The 17627-nt window shown below is 41.3% G+C and overlaps 1 protein-coding gene across 5 annotated transcripts in view; it reads right to left on the bottom strand.

Annotated features, from left to right (window-relative positions):
- The window catches only part of DOCK2 (dedicator of cytokinesis 2), an 850676-nt gene that overhangs the window by 682469 nt on the left and 150580 nt on the right, over positions 1-17627 (bottom strand). For all 5 annotated transcript variants that reach the window (XM_056516504.1, XM_056516506.1, XM_056516505.1 and 2 more), the window contains 2 exons: positions 5206-5282; positions 2264-2389 (listed from right to left, as the gene is read on the bottom strand). In XM_056516504.1, coding sequence (XP_056372479.1) covers positions 2264-2389; positions 5206-5282 — 203 coding nt within the window. The remainder of the gene's footprint in view (positions 1-2263; positions 2390-5205; positions 5283-17627) is intronic.

Below are 17627 nucleotides of genomic sequence, written 5' to 3'. Positions count from 1 at the left end.
GATTGCTCTGCCTTAACTGTGTGTGTGTGCCGGAAGCGCATCAGTGGCATCAAATACGTTGTGGATGCACTCCCATGTGAATACACCCTCAAAATGGTCCAAGTCTTCCTATTGCTGGGTTGTCTCGGAGCAAGATTACTGTTTGAAGAATACAAAAACGTACACTACTATATCGGAATTTACATAGAGGGTATTATGGAGCATTTTAGGGGCACTATCAGTGTGTAGAGGTCACTAAGGTGGCACTTTTACTTAGTAGGGCACACACTAAGTGAGCACTTTTACTGAGTGGGATACACAATTAAGAGTATGTTCACAATGAGTAATAAGTGTGGAATACCGCGCACTGAATGTTGCATCGGAATTCTGCGGTGTGAACTCCTAACATTAGTGTGAATGGGTCTTCCACGGACCCGTTCACACTGCGGAATTTCAGTGGCAGACAATTCCGCAGCTGAAATTGATTTGTGAAAAGAAAGAACATGTTCATCCTTTGTGCGGAAGTCCACGAGCACTGCATAGCCGTCAATTGTGACGGCGCAGTGTCCCGCGGTCCTACTGCCGAAGTAGTTGGATGGATTCCGTTCACATTACGCGGTGTGAACATACCCTTTTACTGTGTTTATGAAGTAGAGGCACTAAGAAAGCTCTATTATTTTGTTGGAGCACTATATAGGCACTACTACTAGTAAAAGGACCTCTTTAGATTTTAAGTACCTGAAGGTTTTTTTTTTGTGAAGGCTGGAGCAGTAGCTGAATTACTGGGCTAATTCACTGAGAAGTGTATAGGACACAGCTGCAGACATTAAAGGGGTATTCCGGCCAAAAAACTTTTTATTCCCTATCCAAAGGATAAGATCTCTGATCGTGGGGGGCCAGCCGCTGGGATCCCCCCCCCCCTTGCAATCTCCCTGCAGCACCCTGATAAATTGTTTTTGCCCGGAATACCCCTTTAATGGGGATAATATTTTATTATATTATATTTTATGTGAGATCACAGAAAATGTCATTTTTAAACTAAAATCATTGAAAAAAATGATCCTGTGTCTAGATATTGGTGTATTTCTCAGAACATCCATCTAAAGTGTTCAATTCCGTTGGTCACACATGCTCAGAGGCTCAGTCTAATTCACTGGATTCTCTTACATACAGGTGGCAGAGTGATTCCTGCTATGTTATTGTATTGTAGTGTCAATAGGTATTCTTCCAACCAGCACTGAACCCTACATCCATGGAAATCACAACATAGCCACGTCCAGAATATAAATTTGCTGCTTTTATTTAATCCATTATAAATCCATCATTTAGGCTTGATACATTTTGCTAAAGGCTGGTGTGTCCTGCCAAAAAATTACACTTTATGGTTGGATTCATTAAAAGAAGTTTAGAGCCCTAGAACTCTGTTTATGCTGTAATTTTCTTGAAATAATGGGGTTGTCTGGGGACAGATGTCAAGTCATGATCATATCAACATTGGCAATATTGACTCATACTACACAAAACAGCTCTTTTAATGGTGTTTCATTACTAAAGTTATTATTTCATTGTCAAATTGTCATTACATTTTTTGCACAAAATCATTGAAAACCACAAACTCAATAATTCAGTGCAATTTATAAAACAAAAATATGATTTGTCGGTGACGTAATTTCACCATCAGCCTCTAGGAATTTAGATTCAGTTTTTTCAATAATATTTTACAATCTTGGCCTTCTAATTATTTATTAGTATTTACTGTGTATATTGTGGCACTTTAACCGTGTGCATACACTTTAGTAAAAGGTTGGCCAACTTTGGCAGTACCAGCTAACTTACTAATGTATATGGGGGCCTACGGATGCCGACGAAGTCAAGGAAGAGAAGGGTTGAGCATGTGGGATTGAGCATGTTGGATTTCCATTTCCAGAGATAAGCTGCCAAAAGAGGAGTCTAGCAGTGGTTTACCCTCTTCTCTCTACTGAGAACACATGAAAGTTCAGCCAAGCTGAACATTCTATTGTATGGAAGAATCAGGAGTGATAGCTGTAGGCCAAACAAATGCTTGGCAGACAGATATTTAAGGTGTAAAAGCTCCTAAAGGGGGCAGAGAGTGGTAGCGTACTATCAAGGAACTATGTGAATGCATTTAAAATAAAGTTTTCAATATCCCGGTCCCTAAGCTCCTTTGTTGAAGACGAAGTTACTTTTGATCAGAGCAGTACATGTTAACATTTTTATGTCAGTAAGCTTCTGTATATTGCTAAAACTTCATTAAGCAGTCTACCTGGCATGATTATTTCAGGGAATCCTAGCTTCCTTGCAATAACTGTAGTTCTGTCCACAAGATGAGGATAGTCCTTCCGAATCTGAACAGAATCGCCAACCAACATCTTTACTGTAACCCAAAGACCTGCAAAAGAATAATCCGGAATACAACATTTTTACTGTCATGAACATCAGTGTTACATAATCATCAATGTGATATACCGTATACATACACAGACATGCACATAATTGTTGGTATCCTTCCGTTAAAAGACAGAAAAACCCACAATGCTGTATGAAATAACTTTTACTGAAATATTTATTTAAAATAGCTTAATAAATATTGCCTCATGTAATTACCCACCTCCCTCTTTAGCTCCATACTTAAGGCAGCCCTCTGTCTATCACTCCATGGACAGAGGGCTGCCTTAAGCATGGAGCTAAAGAGGGAAGCAGGTAATTATATGAGGCAATATTTATTAAGCACATCATTGTTGGTATCTTTCCATTAAAAGACAGAAAAACCCACAATGCTCTATGAAATAACTTTTACTGAAAAACGTATTTAAAATGTATATAGCTTAATAAATATTGCCTCATGTAATTTCCTACCTCCCTCTTTAGCTCCATGCTTAAGGCAGCCCTCTGTCCATCACTCACTTCCTGATTCGTAGGAGTGGCTAGGGACATTCAATCATGATTGGCAGTTCAGGCCAGCAGCGCTATGGTGGTATCAAAGCTGCTGCTCTGAACGTAGCGGCATAAATCACAAATGGCTCCAGGGCTTGAGTACTGTTCCTGGAGCCATCAGTGACGATATTTGCTGACACAGAGTTGGGCAGGGAAGCCAGCACACATGCACCCTCTGAAGGAGACCTCAACTATTCCAGAGCAGAACGGTTGTCTGTAACCTAGGCAATGAGCAGTAAATATCAGATACCGTATATACTCGAGTATAAGCCAAATTTTTCAGCACGATTTTTCGTGCTGAAAACACCCCCCCTCGGCTTATACTCGAGTGAACTCTCCGCCCTCAGTGGTCTTCAACCTGCGGACCTCCAGATGTTTCAAAACTACAACTCCCAGCAAGCCCGGGCAGCCATCGGCTTATTAGCAACGTCCCTCTGCGTCATCGTCAAGGCAACGCCTCTATTCCGAGCCCGAAGCGCGGAGAAGAGGCCCCCCGGTGAAGATGGACAGCCCGGAACAACTATTCCACCGGATGACCTGCCCACCGGACAGTCCTGCAGCACCGGACCAGCACACCCTAACGTCCCGCCAAGCGGAGGTGAGTACAAAACTAAAGGGGGTGGGCGGGTCTGGATGATGTCGAAGGCCACAGTGGTCTTCAACCTGCGGACCTCCAGATGTTTCAAAACTACAACTACCAGCAAGCCCGGACAGCCGATGGCTGCCCGGGCTTGCTGGGAGTTGTAGTTTTGAAACATCTGGAGGTCCGCAGGTTGAAGACCACTGTATCAGACATTGACAAGCGGTGATGATGAAGGGGGGGGGCTGATGACATGTGGTGATGATGACAAGGGGATGATGAAGGGGGGGGTGTGGGATGATGACAGGGGGATGATGAAGGGGGGTGTGGGATGATGACAAGGGGATGATGAAGGGGGGGATGTGGGATGATCACAGGGGGATGATGACAGGCGGGGATGATGAAGGGGGTGTGGGATGATGACAAGGGGATGATGAAGGGGGGTGTGGGATGATGACAAGGGAATGATGAAGGGGGGGTGTGGGATGATCACAGGGGGATGATTGAAGGGGGGGTATGGGATGTTGACAAGGGGATGATGAAGGGGGGTGTGGGATGATGACAGGGGGATGATAAAGGGGTTGTGGGATGATGACAAGGGGATGATGAAGGGGGGGTGTGGGATGATGACAAGGGGATGATGACAGGCGGGGATGATGAAGGGGGTGTGGGATGATGACAAGGGGATGATGAAGGGGGGTGTGGGATGATGACAGGGGGATGATGAAGGGGGGGTGGGATGATGACAAGGGGATGATGAAGGGGTGGTGTGTGATCATGACAAGGGGATGATGAAGGGGTGGTGTGTGATCATGACAAGGGGATGATGAGAGGCGGTGATGATGAAGGGGGGATGATGAAAGGCGGTGATGATGAAGGGGGGATGATGACAGGCGGTGATGATGAAGGGGGGATGATGACAGGGTGATGATGATGAGGGTGTTAATGACGGGGGTCTGGATGATGACAGGGGAGATGATTTATTTCCCACCCTAGGCTTATACTCGAGTCAATAACTTTTCCTGGGATTTTGGGGTGAAATTAGGGGCCTCGGCTTATATTCGGGTCGGCTTATACTCGAGTATACACGGTAACAGAATCGGGCACAACATGAAAGAGAGGAAAGTTGGATGATTATATTTATTTGAAAACATGTTTGACTTTGAATATTCTACTAGTTGAAATCTGATTTAGGAGATGGGAATAGTAGTTTTGACAACTTGTTAACTGGGGCCCCAAATGCTAAGATATTAAACAAATAACAGTCACAATAACACAAATTTTACCACTATCACATGGGAACTAGACTGTAGAATAAACTAATACATGAAACATTTTCCCCAATTTTACTTGGCACTATACTATACTATTAAGTCAACGAAAAATTGGTGCTGGAGAATTGTTTTATGTAGGATTCAGAGCACTGAAATTATCAAAAAGGTAACAAAAGCTTCCTATCCAATTCCAATCAAGTTTTTTTTTTATGTATTATGACTGAGAAGTAGATGATAGTATGGCAATCACTTGTATTATTCATTTATTCGTCTGAATTTATGTGTACATTTTATTTTAGAATGTACAATTTAACAGTCTTATAACAAAAATGTGTTATTCATTTGTACAGAATGTGAGAAACTGCAGAAACTCGGTGATTTAATATTTCATTTTAAAACAGGCTGACATTCATTCACCTTGTCCACCGCTGTCTCCTTTTAGTGCTGTGACTTTGTTAAGAAGGCTGTGCAAAAAATCATTCTCTGCTGCAACCCTGGAGGAATACAAAGAGAAGATGATGTAATTTGACAACTGTTACTTTAATGTGACAGTAAAACTCATCAATTAACTGGTTGTAAAGCCACTTACTCAATGCTTCACATAGCAAATTTGGCAACACACACAACAAAACATGCCTGGTCTAATGCACATGTTGCTCCTACATTTACTACATCTTTATTATTGATTTCATTATATGCTCTGTGTTAGAAAAAAAGGCATATACCATCTTGCATTTATAATGAAAAAGTTTACAAAAAAGAGTACAATAGGCTTTTATGCAGAGGTAAATATTATATATGAAGTGACAATAAAAAAAAAAAAAAAAAAAAGACGTGAAAGTTTTGTTTAGTCTGTGTCTAAGTACTGATGTCCCACCGATCAGTAGAACAAACGGGAAGATGTGTGTGGTAGCACACTTTACTTCCCAGCTAACAGCGATCTATGTTCTGCTTCACTGAACAGCCCCTATAGACTTATAATAGGGCCACAGGATGGAGATCGCTAGATAGAGATGGTAGGATTAGACCAGAGGTTTGCCACTGATTTATACTGTGTAAACTGGTGGCAAGCAATAATTCACCAAGTAAGTCTACTATGGCCACCTCCGGGAAAACAACTTAACCCGTTAAATGCCTAGCCCAAATATACCTTAAGGACCCGCCCATTTTTTGAACATCTGACCACTGTCACTTTAAGCATTAACTCTGGGATGCTTTTACCTTTCATTCTGATTCCGAGATAGTTTTTTCGTGACATATTCTAGTTTATGTTAGTGGTAAAATTTTGTCGATACTTGCATCATTTCTTGGTGAAAAATTCCAAAATTTTATGAAACTTTTTTAAATTTTGCATTTTTTTTTAACTTTGAAGCTCTCTGCTTATAAGGAAAATGGATATTCCAAATAAATGTTATATTGATTCACATATACAATATGTCTACTTTATGTTTGCATCATAAAGTTGACATGTTTTTACCTTTGGAAGACACCAGAGGGCATCAAAGTATAGCAGCAATTTTCCAATTTCCCAAAAATTTTCAAAATTTGAATTTTTCAGGGACCACTTCAGTTTTGAAGTGGATTTGAAGGGCTTTCTTATCAAAAATACCCCATAAATGACCCCATTATAAAAGCTGCACCCCTCAAAGTATTCAAAATGACATTCAGAAAGTTTGTAGACCCAGTTTTTGAATTTTTACAAGGGGTAATAGATGAAAAATCCCCCCAACATTTTTAACCCAATTTCTCTTGAGTAAGGAAAGATGTGTATGTCAAGTGTTCGGCGGGTACACTAGAGGGCTCAGAAGGGAATGAGCGACAATGGGATTTTGGAGAGGGAATTTTGCTGAAATGGATTTTGGGGGGCATGTCACATTTAGGAAGCCCCTATGGTGCCAGAACAGCAGAAAAACCCCACATGGCATACCATTTTGAAAACTACACCCCTCAAGGCATGTAACAAGAGGTCCAGTGAGCCGTGAGCCTTAACACCTCACAGGTGTTTGACGACTTTTTTTAAAGTTGGATGTGTAAAAAAAAAAAAATGTTTTCACTAAAGTGCAGTTTTTCCCCAAATTTATAATTTTTACCAAGGGTAATGGGAGGAAATGCCCCATACCCCTTGTTACCCCTCAAGGAACGTAACAAGGGGTACGGTGACCCTTAACACCTCACAGGTATTTCACAAAAATGCTGTGTTTTCCCCAAATTTAAAATTTTTACAAGGGGTAATAGGAGAAAATTACCCCCAAAATTTGTAACCCCATTTCTTCTCAGTATGGAAATACCCCATGTGTGGACGTCAAGGGCTCTGCTGGCGCACTACAATGCTCAGAAGAGAAGGAGTGCCATTGAGCTTTTTGAAAGAGAATTTGTTTGGAATGGAAGTCGGGGGCCATGTGCGTTTACAAAGCCCCCCGTGGTGCCAGAACAGACGACCCCCCCCCCCACACATGTGACCCCATTTTGGAAACTACACCCCTCACAGAATTTAATAAGAGGTGCAGTGAGTATTTAGACCCCACTGGCGTTTGACAGATCTTTGGAACAGTGGGCTGTGCAAATGAAAAATTAAATTTTTAATTTTCACGGATCACTGTTCCAAAAATCTGTCAAACACCTGTGGGGCATAAATGCTCACTGTACCCCTTATTACATTATGTGAGGGGTGTATTTTCCAAAATGGGGGTCACATGTGGGGGGGGTCCATTGTTCTGGCACTATGGGGGCTTTGTAAACACACAAGGCCTTCAATTCCGGACAAATTTTCTCTTCAAAATCCCAATGGCGCTCCTTCTCTTCTGAGCATTGTAGTGCACCCGCCGAGCTCTTTACATCCACATATGGGGTATGTTCTTACTCAGAAGAAACAGGGTTACAAATTTTGGGGGGCTTTTTTCCTATTTTCCCTTGTGAAAATGAAAAATTTAGGGTAACACCAGCATTTTAGCTAAAAAAATGTTTTTCTCATTTTCCCATCCAACAATTTTGTCAAACACCTGTGGGGTGTTAAGGCGCACTATACCCCTTGTTACGTTCCGTGAGGGGTGTAGTTTCCAAAATGGGGTAACATGTGGGTATTTATTTTTTTGTGTTTATGGCAGAACCGCTGTAAAATCAGCCACCCCTGTGCAAATCAATTTAGGCCTCAAATGTACATAGTGCGCTCTCACTCCTGAGCCTTGTTGTGCGTTAGCAGAGCATTTTACGCCCACATATGGGGTATTTCCGTACTCAGGAGAAATTGCGTTACAAATTTTGGGGGTCTTTTTTTGCTTTTATCGCTTGTGAAAATAAAAAGTATGGGGCAACACCAGCATGTTAGTTTAAAAAAAAAAAAAAAAATTTACACTAACAGGCTGGTGTAGACCCCAACTTTTCCTTTTCATAAGGGGTAAAAGGAAAAAAAGCCCCCCAAATTTGTAGTGCAATTTCTCCCGAGTACGGAAATACCCCATATGTGACCCTAAACTGTTTCCTTGAAATACGACAGGGCTCTGAAGTGAGAGAGCGCCATGCGCATTTGAGGACTTCATAGGGATTGCATAGGGGTGGACATAGGGGTATTCTACGCCAGTGATTCCCAAACAGGGTGGCTCCAGCTGTTGCTAAACTCCCAGCATGCCTGGACAGTCAGTGGCTGTCCAGAAATGCTGGGAGTTGGTGATTTGCAACAGCTAGAGGCTCCGTTTTGGAAACACTGCCGTACGATACGTTTTTCATTTTTATTTGGGGGGGACAGTGTAAGGGGGTGTATATGTTAGTGTTTTGCCCTTTATTATGTGTTAGTGTAGTGTAGTGTAGGGTTTTTAGGGTACGTTCACACTGGCAGGCGTTTACAGTGAGTTTACCGCTAGGAGTTTGTGCTGCGGCGACAAATTTGCCGCAGCCAAAACTTGAAGCAGAAAACTAACTGTAAACCTGCCTGTGTGAATGTACCCTGTACATTCACATGGGGGGACAAACCTCCAGCTGTTTCAAAACTACAACTCCCAGCATGTACTGACAGACTGTGCATGCTGGGAGTTGTACTTTTGCAACAGCTGGAGGCACACTGGTTGGAAAACCTTCAGTTAGGTTCTGTTACCTAACTCAGTATTTTCCAGCCAGTGTGCCTCCAGCTTTTGCGAAACTACAACTCCCAGCATGCACTGATTGCCGAAGGGCATGCTGGGAGATGTAGTTATGCAACAGCTGGGGGTACACAACTACAACTCCCAGCATGCCAAGACAGCTGTTTGCTGTTTCAGCATGCTGAGATTTTCAGTTTTGCAACATCTGGAGAGCTATAGTTTAGAGACCACTGCACAGTGATCTCCAAACTGTGGACCTCCAGATGTTGCAAAACTACAAATCCCAGCATGCTCAAACAGCAAACTGCTATATGGGCATGCTGGGAGTTGTAGTTTTGCAAGATCTGGAGGATCATTGTGCAGTGGTCTCAAATTGTAGCTCTCCAGCTGTTGCAAAACTACAAATCCCAGCATGCCTAAATAGCTCTCTGGGCATGCTGGGAGTTGTAGTTTTGCAACATCTGGAGGGCTAAAGTTTAGAGACCACTCTATAGTGGTCTCAGACTGTAGCCCTCCAGTTGTTGCTAAGCAACTCACCGGCTTCCGTAGGATATACGGAGCTGCGTCGCCGTCCTCTTCTTCCGTCGATCGTCGCCCGCTGCCGCCGTCGATCGTCACCTGCTGCGGTCGCCGATGGGGGAGTGGACTTCGGCGCCGGTCCTGTGTCGTTTCCCCGTTCTGCCCCGCCTATTGTGGGTGGGCAGGATGGGGAAACCGAAAGTAAAGCCCCCCACCCCCGATCTGCTATTGGTCATCGCGTCTTGATGACCAATAGCAGGGATAGGAGGGGTGGCACCCCTTCCACCTCACTCCTATCGCTTTAGGGGGATCGTGGGTGTCTTGGACACCCGCGATCCCCCTTCTATTCCGGGTCATCAGGTCACCATAGACCCGAATCGGCGCAAATCGTAAGTGTGAATTCATTTGTGTTTTGCGCCGATCACCGACATGGGGGGGGTCTGATGACCCCCCCTGGGCATTTGCACGGGGTGCCTGCTGATCGATATCAGCAGGCACCCCGGTCCGGTCCCCGCCGTGCGCGGCGGGGACAGAAATTCCCACAGGCGTATGGATACGTCCTTGGTCCTTAAGTACCAGAAAGCCAGGGTGTATCCATACGCCCGAGGTCCTTAAGGGGTTAAAGTTAAAGGGATACTCCAGTGGAAAACATTTTTTTTTAATCAACTGGTGCTAGAAAGTTAAACAGATTTGTAAATTACTTATATTAAAAAATCTGTACCCTTCCAGTACTTTTTAGCAGCTGTATGCTACAGAGGAAATTCTTTTCTTTTTGAATTTCTTCTGTCTGTCTTGAGGTGCTCTCTGCTGACACCTCTGTCCGTGTCATGAACTGTCCAGAGCAGCATAGGTTTGCAATAGGGATTTTCTCCTGCTCTGGACAGTTCCTTTTATGGGCATCAGGTGTCAACAGAGAGCACTGTGGACAAGACAAAAAAAAGAAATTCAAAAAGAAAAGAATTTCCTCTGTAGCATAAAGCTGCTAAAAATTACTGGAAGGGTAAAGATAAGATAAGATAGATTTTTAATAGAAGTAATTTACAAATCTGTTTAACTTTTTGGCACTAGTTGATTTAAAAAAAAAGTTTTCCACTGGAGTACCCCTTTAATGCTTAAAGCATTGCTGTCATTTGAAGAAACATTTCACACGTGAAAAGTTTAGATTGCACAGGGCATCAGTCCCGAGACCTGCGAGCTATAAACTGGTGAAGTGTGCAGCAGTGATCTTCACTCTTCAGCCGCCCAAATAATCTGTCTCTTTCGATCTATAGACTACTGCAGTTAGAGAGTCGGATCTGATTGACAGCCTGGAAATGAAGCACATTCTACAGCGTACTTCACTGGGCTTATAACTTATGATCCCAGTGGGTGTCAGGACTGAGACCAAGTGCTATCTTAATTTTTAACATGTCTGTATGACAAGTCAAAGTTTTTTTTTCAAATGACAGTAACACTTTAAGATAAATCCTATATGGGGGCAAAGATGAACCACTGCACTACGATTCTGTGGGGGCTACGAGAATATGTACTGTTTCTTTGCGGATATGAAGCCCTAGGTTCACTTTTCATAAAGATCAAGAATTATAAGCAAATATTGAAATCGATGCCAATCGTATCTGGACAGCAGACTTTTCCACAACGTCTATTATTCAGTATGGTAGGCAGAGCTGATTAAGTAGTGGCACAAATGATAATCTTAGGCAAATGTTTGGGCACCAACTGTTTACATTATATGTTCTGCTGATTTCCTAAGGATAAAGACATTAACACAAACTTTGCAAAGGACAAAATGAAATATGTTGCTTTTCTGCAAAATGTTAATGCACCATTACTCCTACCAGAAAAGAAATAACATTTTATGTTGGCTGTAAGAAATACTGGATATGTTTGTAAGGTCTCAAGGCCCCAAGTTCAAGTCCTTTGGTCAGTATAGGACGTATAGCTTAAAAGAAGTAGGCTATTATAACAGTGATTATAAAACATACTTTAGTAGCAACCTTGAACTTTTTTTTATTTATTTTTTTTAAACAAAGACATTCCTGGAACAAAATAACATTAATGCTTATGCAGAAATATAAAATCCCATCCTTCTCCTTTATCCCACCGCACCCCTTCCCTTGAATTCCCTGGTTGAACTTGATGGACATATCAACCATACTAACTATATAACTATGACTAAGATTTTGGCCAAGATCTTAGAAAATCTGTGCATCCGAGGAAACTGAAAACTAGAAGTGTTCTGCATGGAAGAATTGAAAGACTATTTCTAAATATGTCAAAGAAGCATTGAAGGCTGCGGTTTCTGCCATACAGGTAAAATCACAGATTTTGGATGTGCAAACAGTGTGTGATGCAGTAACATTTACAGAAATAGGTCATATGTTTCCTGCAGAAGTCGTGTTAACTTTTATTTCTCAAACATCTATCCATCAATCGTGTATTTTGCTGTAACATATTCATTAAATTAGTTTCTAGTACTCAGCACCTCATTTGCACTGCTGCAAAATAATAATAATAATAATTTCCCAGCATGAATGTTTGTCAAGTTGTACATCTGAAATAAACTGAGAGCCTTGTGTAAGCACATAAAAGATGCAAAAGCTGTCAAAGGGCCAGGTGTAAAGCAATTGGGCTTAATGCAACCAGGTTAATTTTGGTACAGTACCTTTAAACCACACAGGAGAAAAAATTTATAATTTATGACAGAACTATAAAGAGTCAAATAATAGTGCTGATATATGCATTACAATGTATGGCATATTTGGTGTTATTATTTACAATATGAATTTAAACTTTATATAACAACTTCAGTGATGTTCATTTACAAAAGTAATTGTATTTGATATTCTGGCCCAAAGCCTTGAGATCTGTTATGGTTATAGCAGTTAGAGTCAGGAAGATTTATGCTGTTACTTTAGAAAAATATTTTAGTTGACTTGTCCCATATCGATCAAATGGAGAACATTATTATTTTTTTTTAAAGCCAAATGTACTATTTCCCAAATGGTAACTTATCGCCCTTTCTTCCCATTCCCCAATATGTTAAAAAAACACTTATGAAACATTAATGAATGCGCTTATGCCTATAAAAATTAAAACACCAGCATGAGTTTAGTATAGTATATTACACTCTACTAAGATGTTCATTTGCCCAAAAATGTTCTGTTTGCCAGCAGAATGCACTCAGAGCAATGCTGAACACTATGCTGTTTTAAAATATTCGCCCAACCCCCCCCAAATGTTTAACTACAAACACTTATTGTCTTTAGGGGCAATTGAGATGAGATTCCTATTAAATCTAATCACTAAGGAAAATTAATTTTTAGTAGACTGAACGTAGGTTTTCAGCTGCACTGAGATCAGATTACACTGCCCATACAACTCTATGGAGAGGGAGGGACCAAGAGGGAAGAGTGAAGAGAGGATGTGCAGGCTTACAGACAAAGATTATGCAGGCTGTCTCACAAATAGTACAGGATTCACAGGTTGGACTGCTCAGTAATAGTCAGTATGTTACTGCAACATCTGGTGGGGATTTTACAGAGAGAAGCAAGAGTCCATGTTTTCTGTGTCTATGTAACAAATTGGAACGATCACACAGACTACTGTAGTTTGAGTCCACTCTATCATACTATAGCACTACTCCTCATGTACACATACAGGACAGCTTATCCTGAAAAGTAACCTGAAATAACAAATATACATTACAATAAATTGCTCCTTCCATGTAAATAAGGACTCTATAATTCTATTTTCAAAAATATCTCAAAACATTCCTGCTTAAAGGAAATCTGTCATTAGTGTCATCTGCACCAACCTGTCGGTACAGACACGTAGTGCAGGTGACAGTTCTCTGGCAATCCTCTTCAGTATCTTCAGCTCCGGGCCGACTTGGATCATGAGCAGAGCTTAGTGACGTCACAGCTGCTGTTTGCTAGCAGCGGGACCAAGCAGAGAACAGCAGCGGCAATGTCACTTAGCTCCACCCATGCTCCAAGTCAGCCCGGAGCGGAAGATATCGAATTGATATCGATATCGATATAGAATTGCCGGAGAAGGACAGCACGTAACGGGACAAGGTAAGTACCGTTGTCACCAGTGTCACCTGCACTACCTGTCTGTACCAACAGGTTAGTGCAGGTGACACTGATGACAGATTTCCTTTAAAGGGATGAAGTGAGTTCAGCTCCTTTTCTTCCAGCAAGATCTACTAGATGAAACACTTTGAAGAGGGGATTAAATTGCTGAACAAGCAGTCTACTATTTGATATGTATCTTCTGTAGATTATCCTAAAACACAGAAGTAATACTTCCAGATGAAGTAGGAAGAGGACAGGGCAAGGAATAGGAGAGGTACATGAGACAAAATTAGAGGTCTATATTTGCTCTGAACTCTAGGCTTAAAGATTATTATTTCAATAAATCCTTTACAGCAAGGTCATGTTAATAACATCAACCACTAGCAGCAGTCACTTGACAACTACAAGTGAATGAATAGTTTGATATTATGGTTTCAGGGGAGAAATTTGTTCAAACTATGTTTTAATCTGGCCTATACTCCTCACAACAGAAGAAGTGTAGCTATTTAATGGTTTTGTTGCCAAAGGGGGAACATTATTGGATTTGCAATTATGGTATCAAATACTTTGCTTTAGGAATAAGATTTCTAAGATGGTTATAGTTTTACTTTGTTCTAATGTTGTTTCTTTTCAGGTTCAGTGATGCCAAAGCCCTTTTAATTGCAATATTATGTATGTGTTGCCTACAGTTTACATATTTACTTTGGATTAAAAAAGACAAAACATGAACAAGAAAAATCACTGTCTCTGGGTAGTGTAAAGGTCCTCATACACAGAGATAAACGCAGGCCAAACCCACTGATTTTGGTTGGGCAGGTGAACTGTGTAATGTGTATGAGAGCCTCCCAGCTCTTTCCTGATGGATGAAGTTGGGGAGATAAGGATTAAACATATTTACTGAAACTGCCTGATCATTTTGGCTTTAAACAGATCGGCCAAAAGAGGAGTCTGGCTGTAACTTTTCAAACCCCTCCCTCTGCTCCCGACTGTTTAGGGAGCAGAGTGATTGTGCGGGCCATGGCCAGGCTGTGAATCATGCTGAGGGTGTGTGATTACAGTTGGAGAAGATGGGACTAGGTAAGTATGGCTTCCTGCCCAGGGGATTACTTAAAGAGCTTGCGGGGAAACTTTCTAACCTCATATCCTCACCATCCCAGCAGGCAGAAACGTCTCCCAGGGATGGGAAGGAAGAAGATTTTACTATACATAATGCATAGCCACACAATATATATGGTAAAATCTCATGATTAAAGCTGCTTATAGACTTGTGTAGTTGAGTGAGGGTTATTGCAGATTATTAACTTTTCTGAAGATTTAGTTGAGGTTTGATGGGGTACTGAGATAGAATGAGGGGGTAGTGAGATTGAAAGTACCAGGGATGCACAGTAGAAACCTTGGAGACAATGACAGCAGGAAGAGAACAGAGAAGAAAGTCTTGTGAGGCCTGGAGATTACAGAGGTATTGAGATATTTTAGTAGATGTAGTTAATAGGTTGTGGACTGCTAGTAAAGAAGTACAAGGTGGAATAACCAGGCAGTCAAGGATGGATAGGAAGTGGTGCCACAAAAAGGATGTTGCAAAAAGAATGTTGCATTTTGTTGGAGATAAGGGCCAGGCATGTTTGCCAACTCATGGTTAAGAGAATAACAGATTCAAGAAATACTTTTCAATTGGGGGTGGTAAGGACATGGATCTGTAAGCTGCAGAATGGTGGGGGGACCCAAATTAGACAGCAAGAAAGTGTGCAGTTATTGACTGTAATTTATTGTTCCGTCATAGGGTCTGAATAGGATAATTAATTTTGTTTGTACTTGTTGTGCTTTAGGAAGCAGGAGGACAAGGAGAGTGGGAGATAACATCAGAACTCTACTAGAAGAAATTAAACATCTGGGCCAGAGATGTCATCAGTGTAATTGATCCAGTGATTTATTCTATCATAATGGAATTTTGAATATGAAGACAACTGCCAGCCTTCTTTTCGCTCCTTTGGATTAATACTGTAGGGCAAATTTGGTGCAATAATTATTACTTATGGAATGCTATCTTTAACCCCTTAACGACGCAGGACGTATATTTACGTCCTGCGCCGGCTCCCGCGATATGAATCGGGGTCGCGCTGCGACCCCGCATCACATCGCGTCGGTCCCGGCACTCATCAACGGCCGGGACCCGCGGCTAATACCACACATCGCCGATCGCGGTAATGTGCGGTATTAACCCCTTTAGAAGCGGCGGTCAAAGCTGACCACCGCTTCTAAAGTGAAAGTGAAAGTATACCGGCTAGTCAGGACACCAGGAGAGCCCTTACCTGCCTCTTCGGTGTCCGATCGACGAATTCCCTAATAAAAGTTTGAATCCCCCCCCTTTTCCCATAAAAAAAATAAAACAGTGTAAATAAAAATTTAAAATAAACATATGTGGTATCGCCGCGTGCCTAAATGTCCGAACTATAAAAATATATTGTTAATTAAACCGCACGGTCAATGGCGTACACGTAAAAAAATTCCAAAGTCCAAAAAAGCGTATTTTGGTCACTTTTTATACCATTAAAAAATGAATAAAAAAGTGATCAAAAAGTCCGATCAAAACAAAAATCATACCGATAAAAACCTCAGATCACGGCGCAAAAAATTAGTCCTCATACTGCCCTGTATGTGAAAAAATTAAAAGTTATAGGGGTCAGAAGATGACATTTTTAAACGTATACATTTTCCTGCATATAGTTATGATTTTTCCAGAAGTACGACAAAATCAAACCTATATAAGTAGGGTATCATTTTAACCGTATGGACCTACAGAATAATGATAAGGTGTCATTCTTACCGAAATATGCACTGCGTAGAAACGGAAGCCCCCAAAAGTTACAAAATGGCATTTTTTTCTTCGATTTTGTCGTACAAAGATTTTTTTTTTTCCGTTTCGCCGTGAATTTTTGGGTAAAATGACTAATGTCACTGCAAAGTAGAATTGGTGGCGCAAAAAATAAGCCATAATATGGATTTTTAGGTGGAAAATTGAAAGGGTTATGATTTTTAAAAGGTAAGGAGGAAAAAACGAAAGTGCAAAAACGGAAAAACCCTGAGTCCTTAAGGGGTTAAATGTGTTACAGTTGTTAATCCACTAATTGATTCACTGTAGAATAAAATGCATCTGGCACTACATAACTACATAAACAATATATACAATGCATTTGTCTACAGTGGGGATCAAAAGTTTGGGCACCCCAGGTAAAAATTTGTATTAATGTGCATAAAGAAGCCAAGGAAAGATGGAAAAATCTCCAAAAGGCATCAAATTACAGATTAAACATTCTTATAATATGTCGACAAAAATTAGATTTTATTTCCATCATTTACACTTTCAAAATAACAGAAAACAAAAAAATGGTGTCTGCAAAAGTTTGGGCACCCTGCAGAATCTATAGCATGCACTGCCCCCTTTGCAAAGCTGAGACCGGCCAGTGTCATGGATTGTTCTCAATCATCATCTGGGAAGTCCAGGTGATGTCATTCTCAAAGGTTCTAAATGCCCAGACTCATCTGACCTTGCCCCAACAATCAGCACCATGGGTTCTTCTAAGCAGTTGTCTAGAAATCTGAAACTGGAAATAGTTGACGCTCACAAAGCTGGAGAAGGCTATAAGAAGATAGCAAAACGTTTTCAGATGTCAATATGCTCTGTTCGGAATGTAATTAAGAAATGGCAGTCATCAGGAACAGTGGAAGTTAAAGCAAGCTCTGGAAGACCAAGAAAAATATCAGACAGAACAGCTCGCAGGATTGTGAGAGAAACAATTCAAAACCCACGTTTGACTGCACAATCCCCCCAGAAAGATCTGGCAGACACTGGAGTTGTGGCACACTATTCCACTAGAAAGAGATACTTGTACAAATATGGTCTTCAAGGAAGAGTCATCAGAAGAAAACCTCTTCTACATCCTCACCACAAAAATCAGCGTTTGGACATTGCAAATTAACATATAGACAAGCCTGATGCATTTTGGAAACAAGTTCTGTAGACCGATGAAGTTAAAATTGAATTTTTGGCCTGGAATGAGCAAAGGTACGTTTGGAGAAGAAGGAGAACAGAATTTCTGAAAATAACCTCTGTCCAACTGCTAAGCATGGGGGTGGATCAATCATGCTTTGGGGTTGTATTGCAGCCAGT

The sequence above is a fragment of the Hyla sarda genome, chromosome 4 (assembly GCF_029499605.1).
Source record: "Hyla sarda isolate aHylSar1 chromosome 4, aHylSar1.hap1, whole genome shotgun sequence".
NCBI classification, from domain to species: domain Eukaryota; kingdom Metazoa; phylum Chordata; class Amphibia; order Anura; family Hylidae; genus Hyla; species Hyla sarda.
Note: the sequence above shows the minus strand (reverse complement) of the source record. Positions and strands in the feature narration are given on the sequence as shown.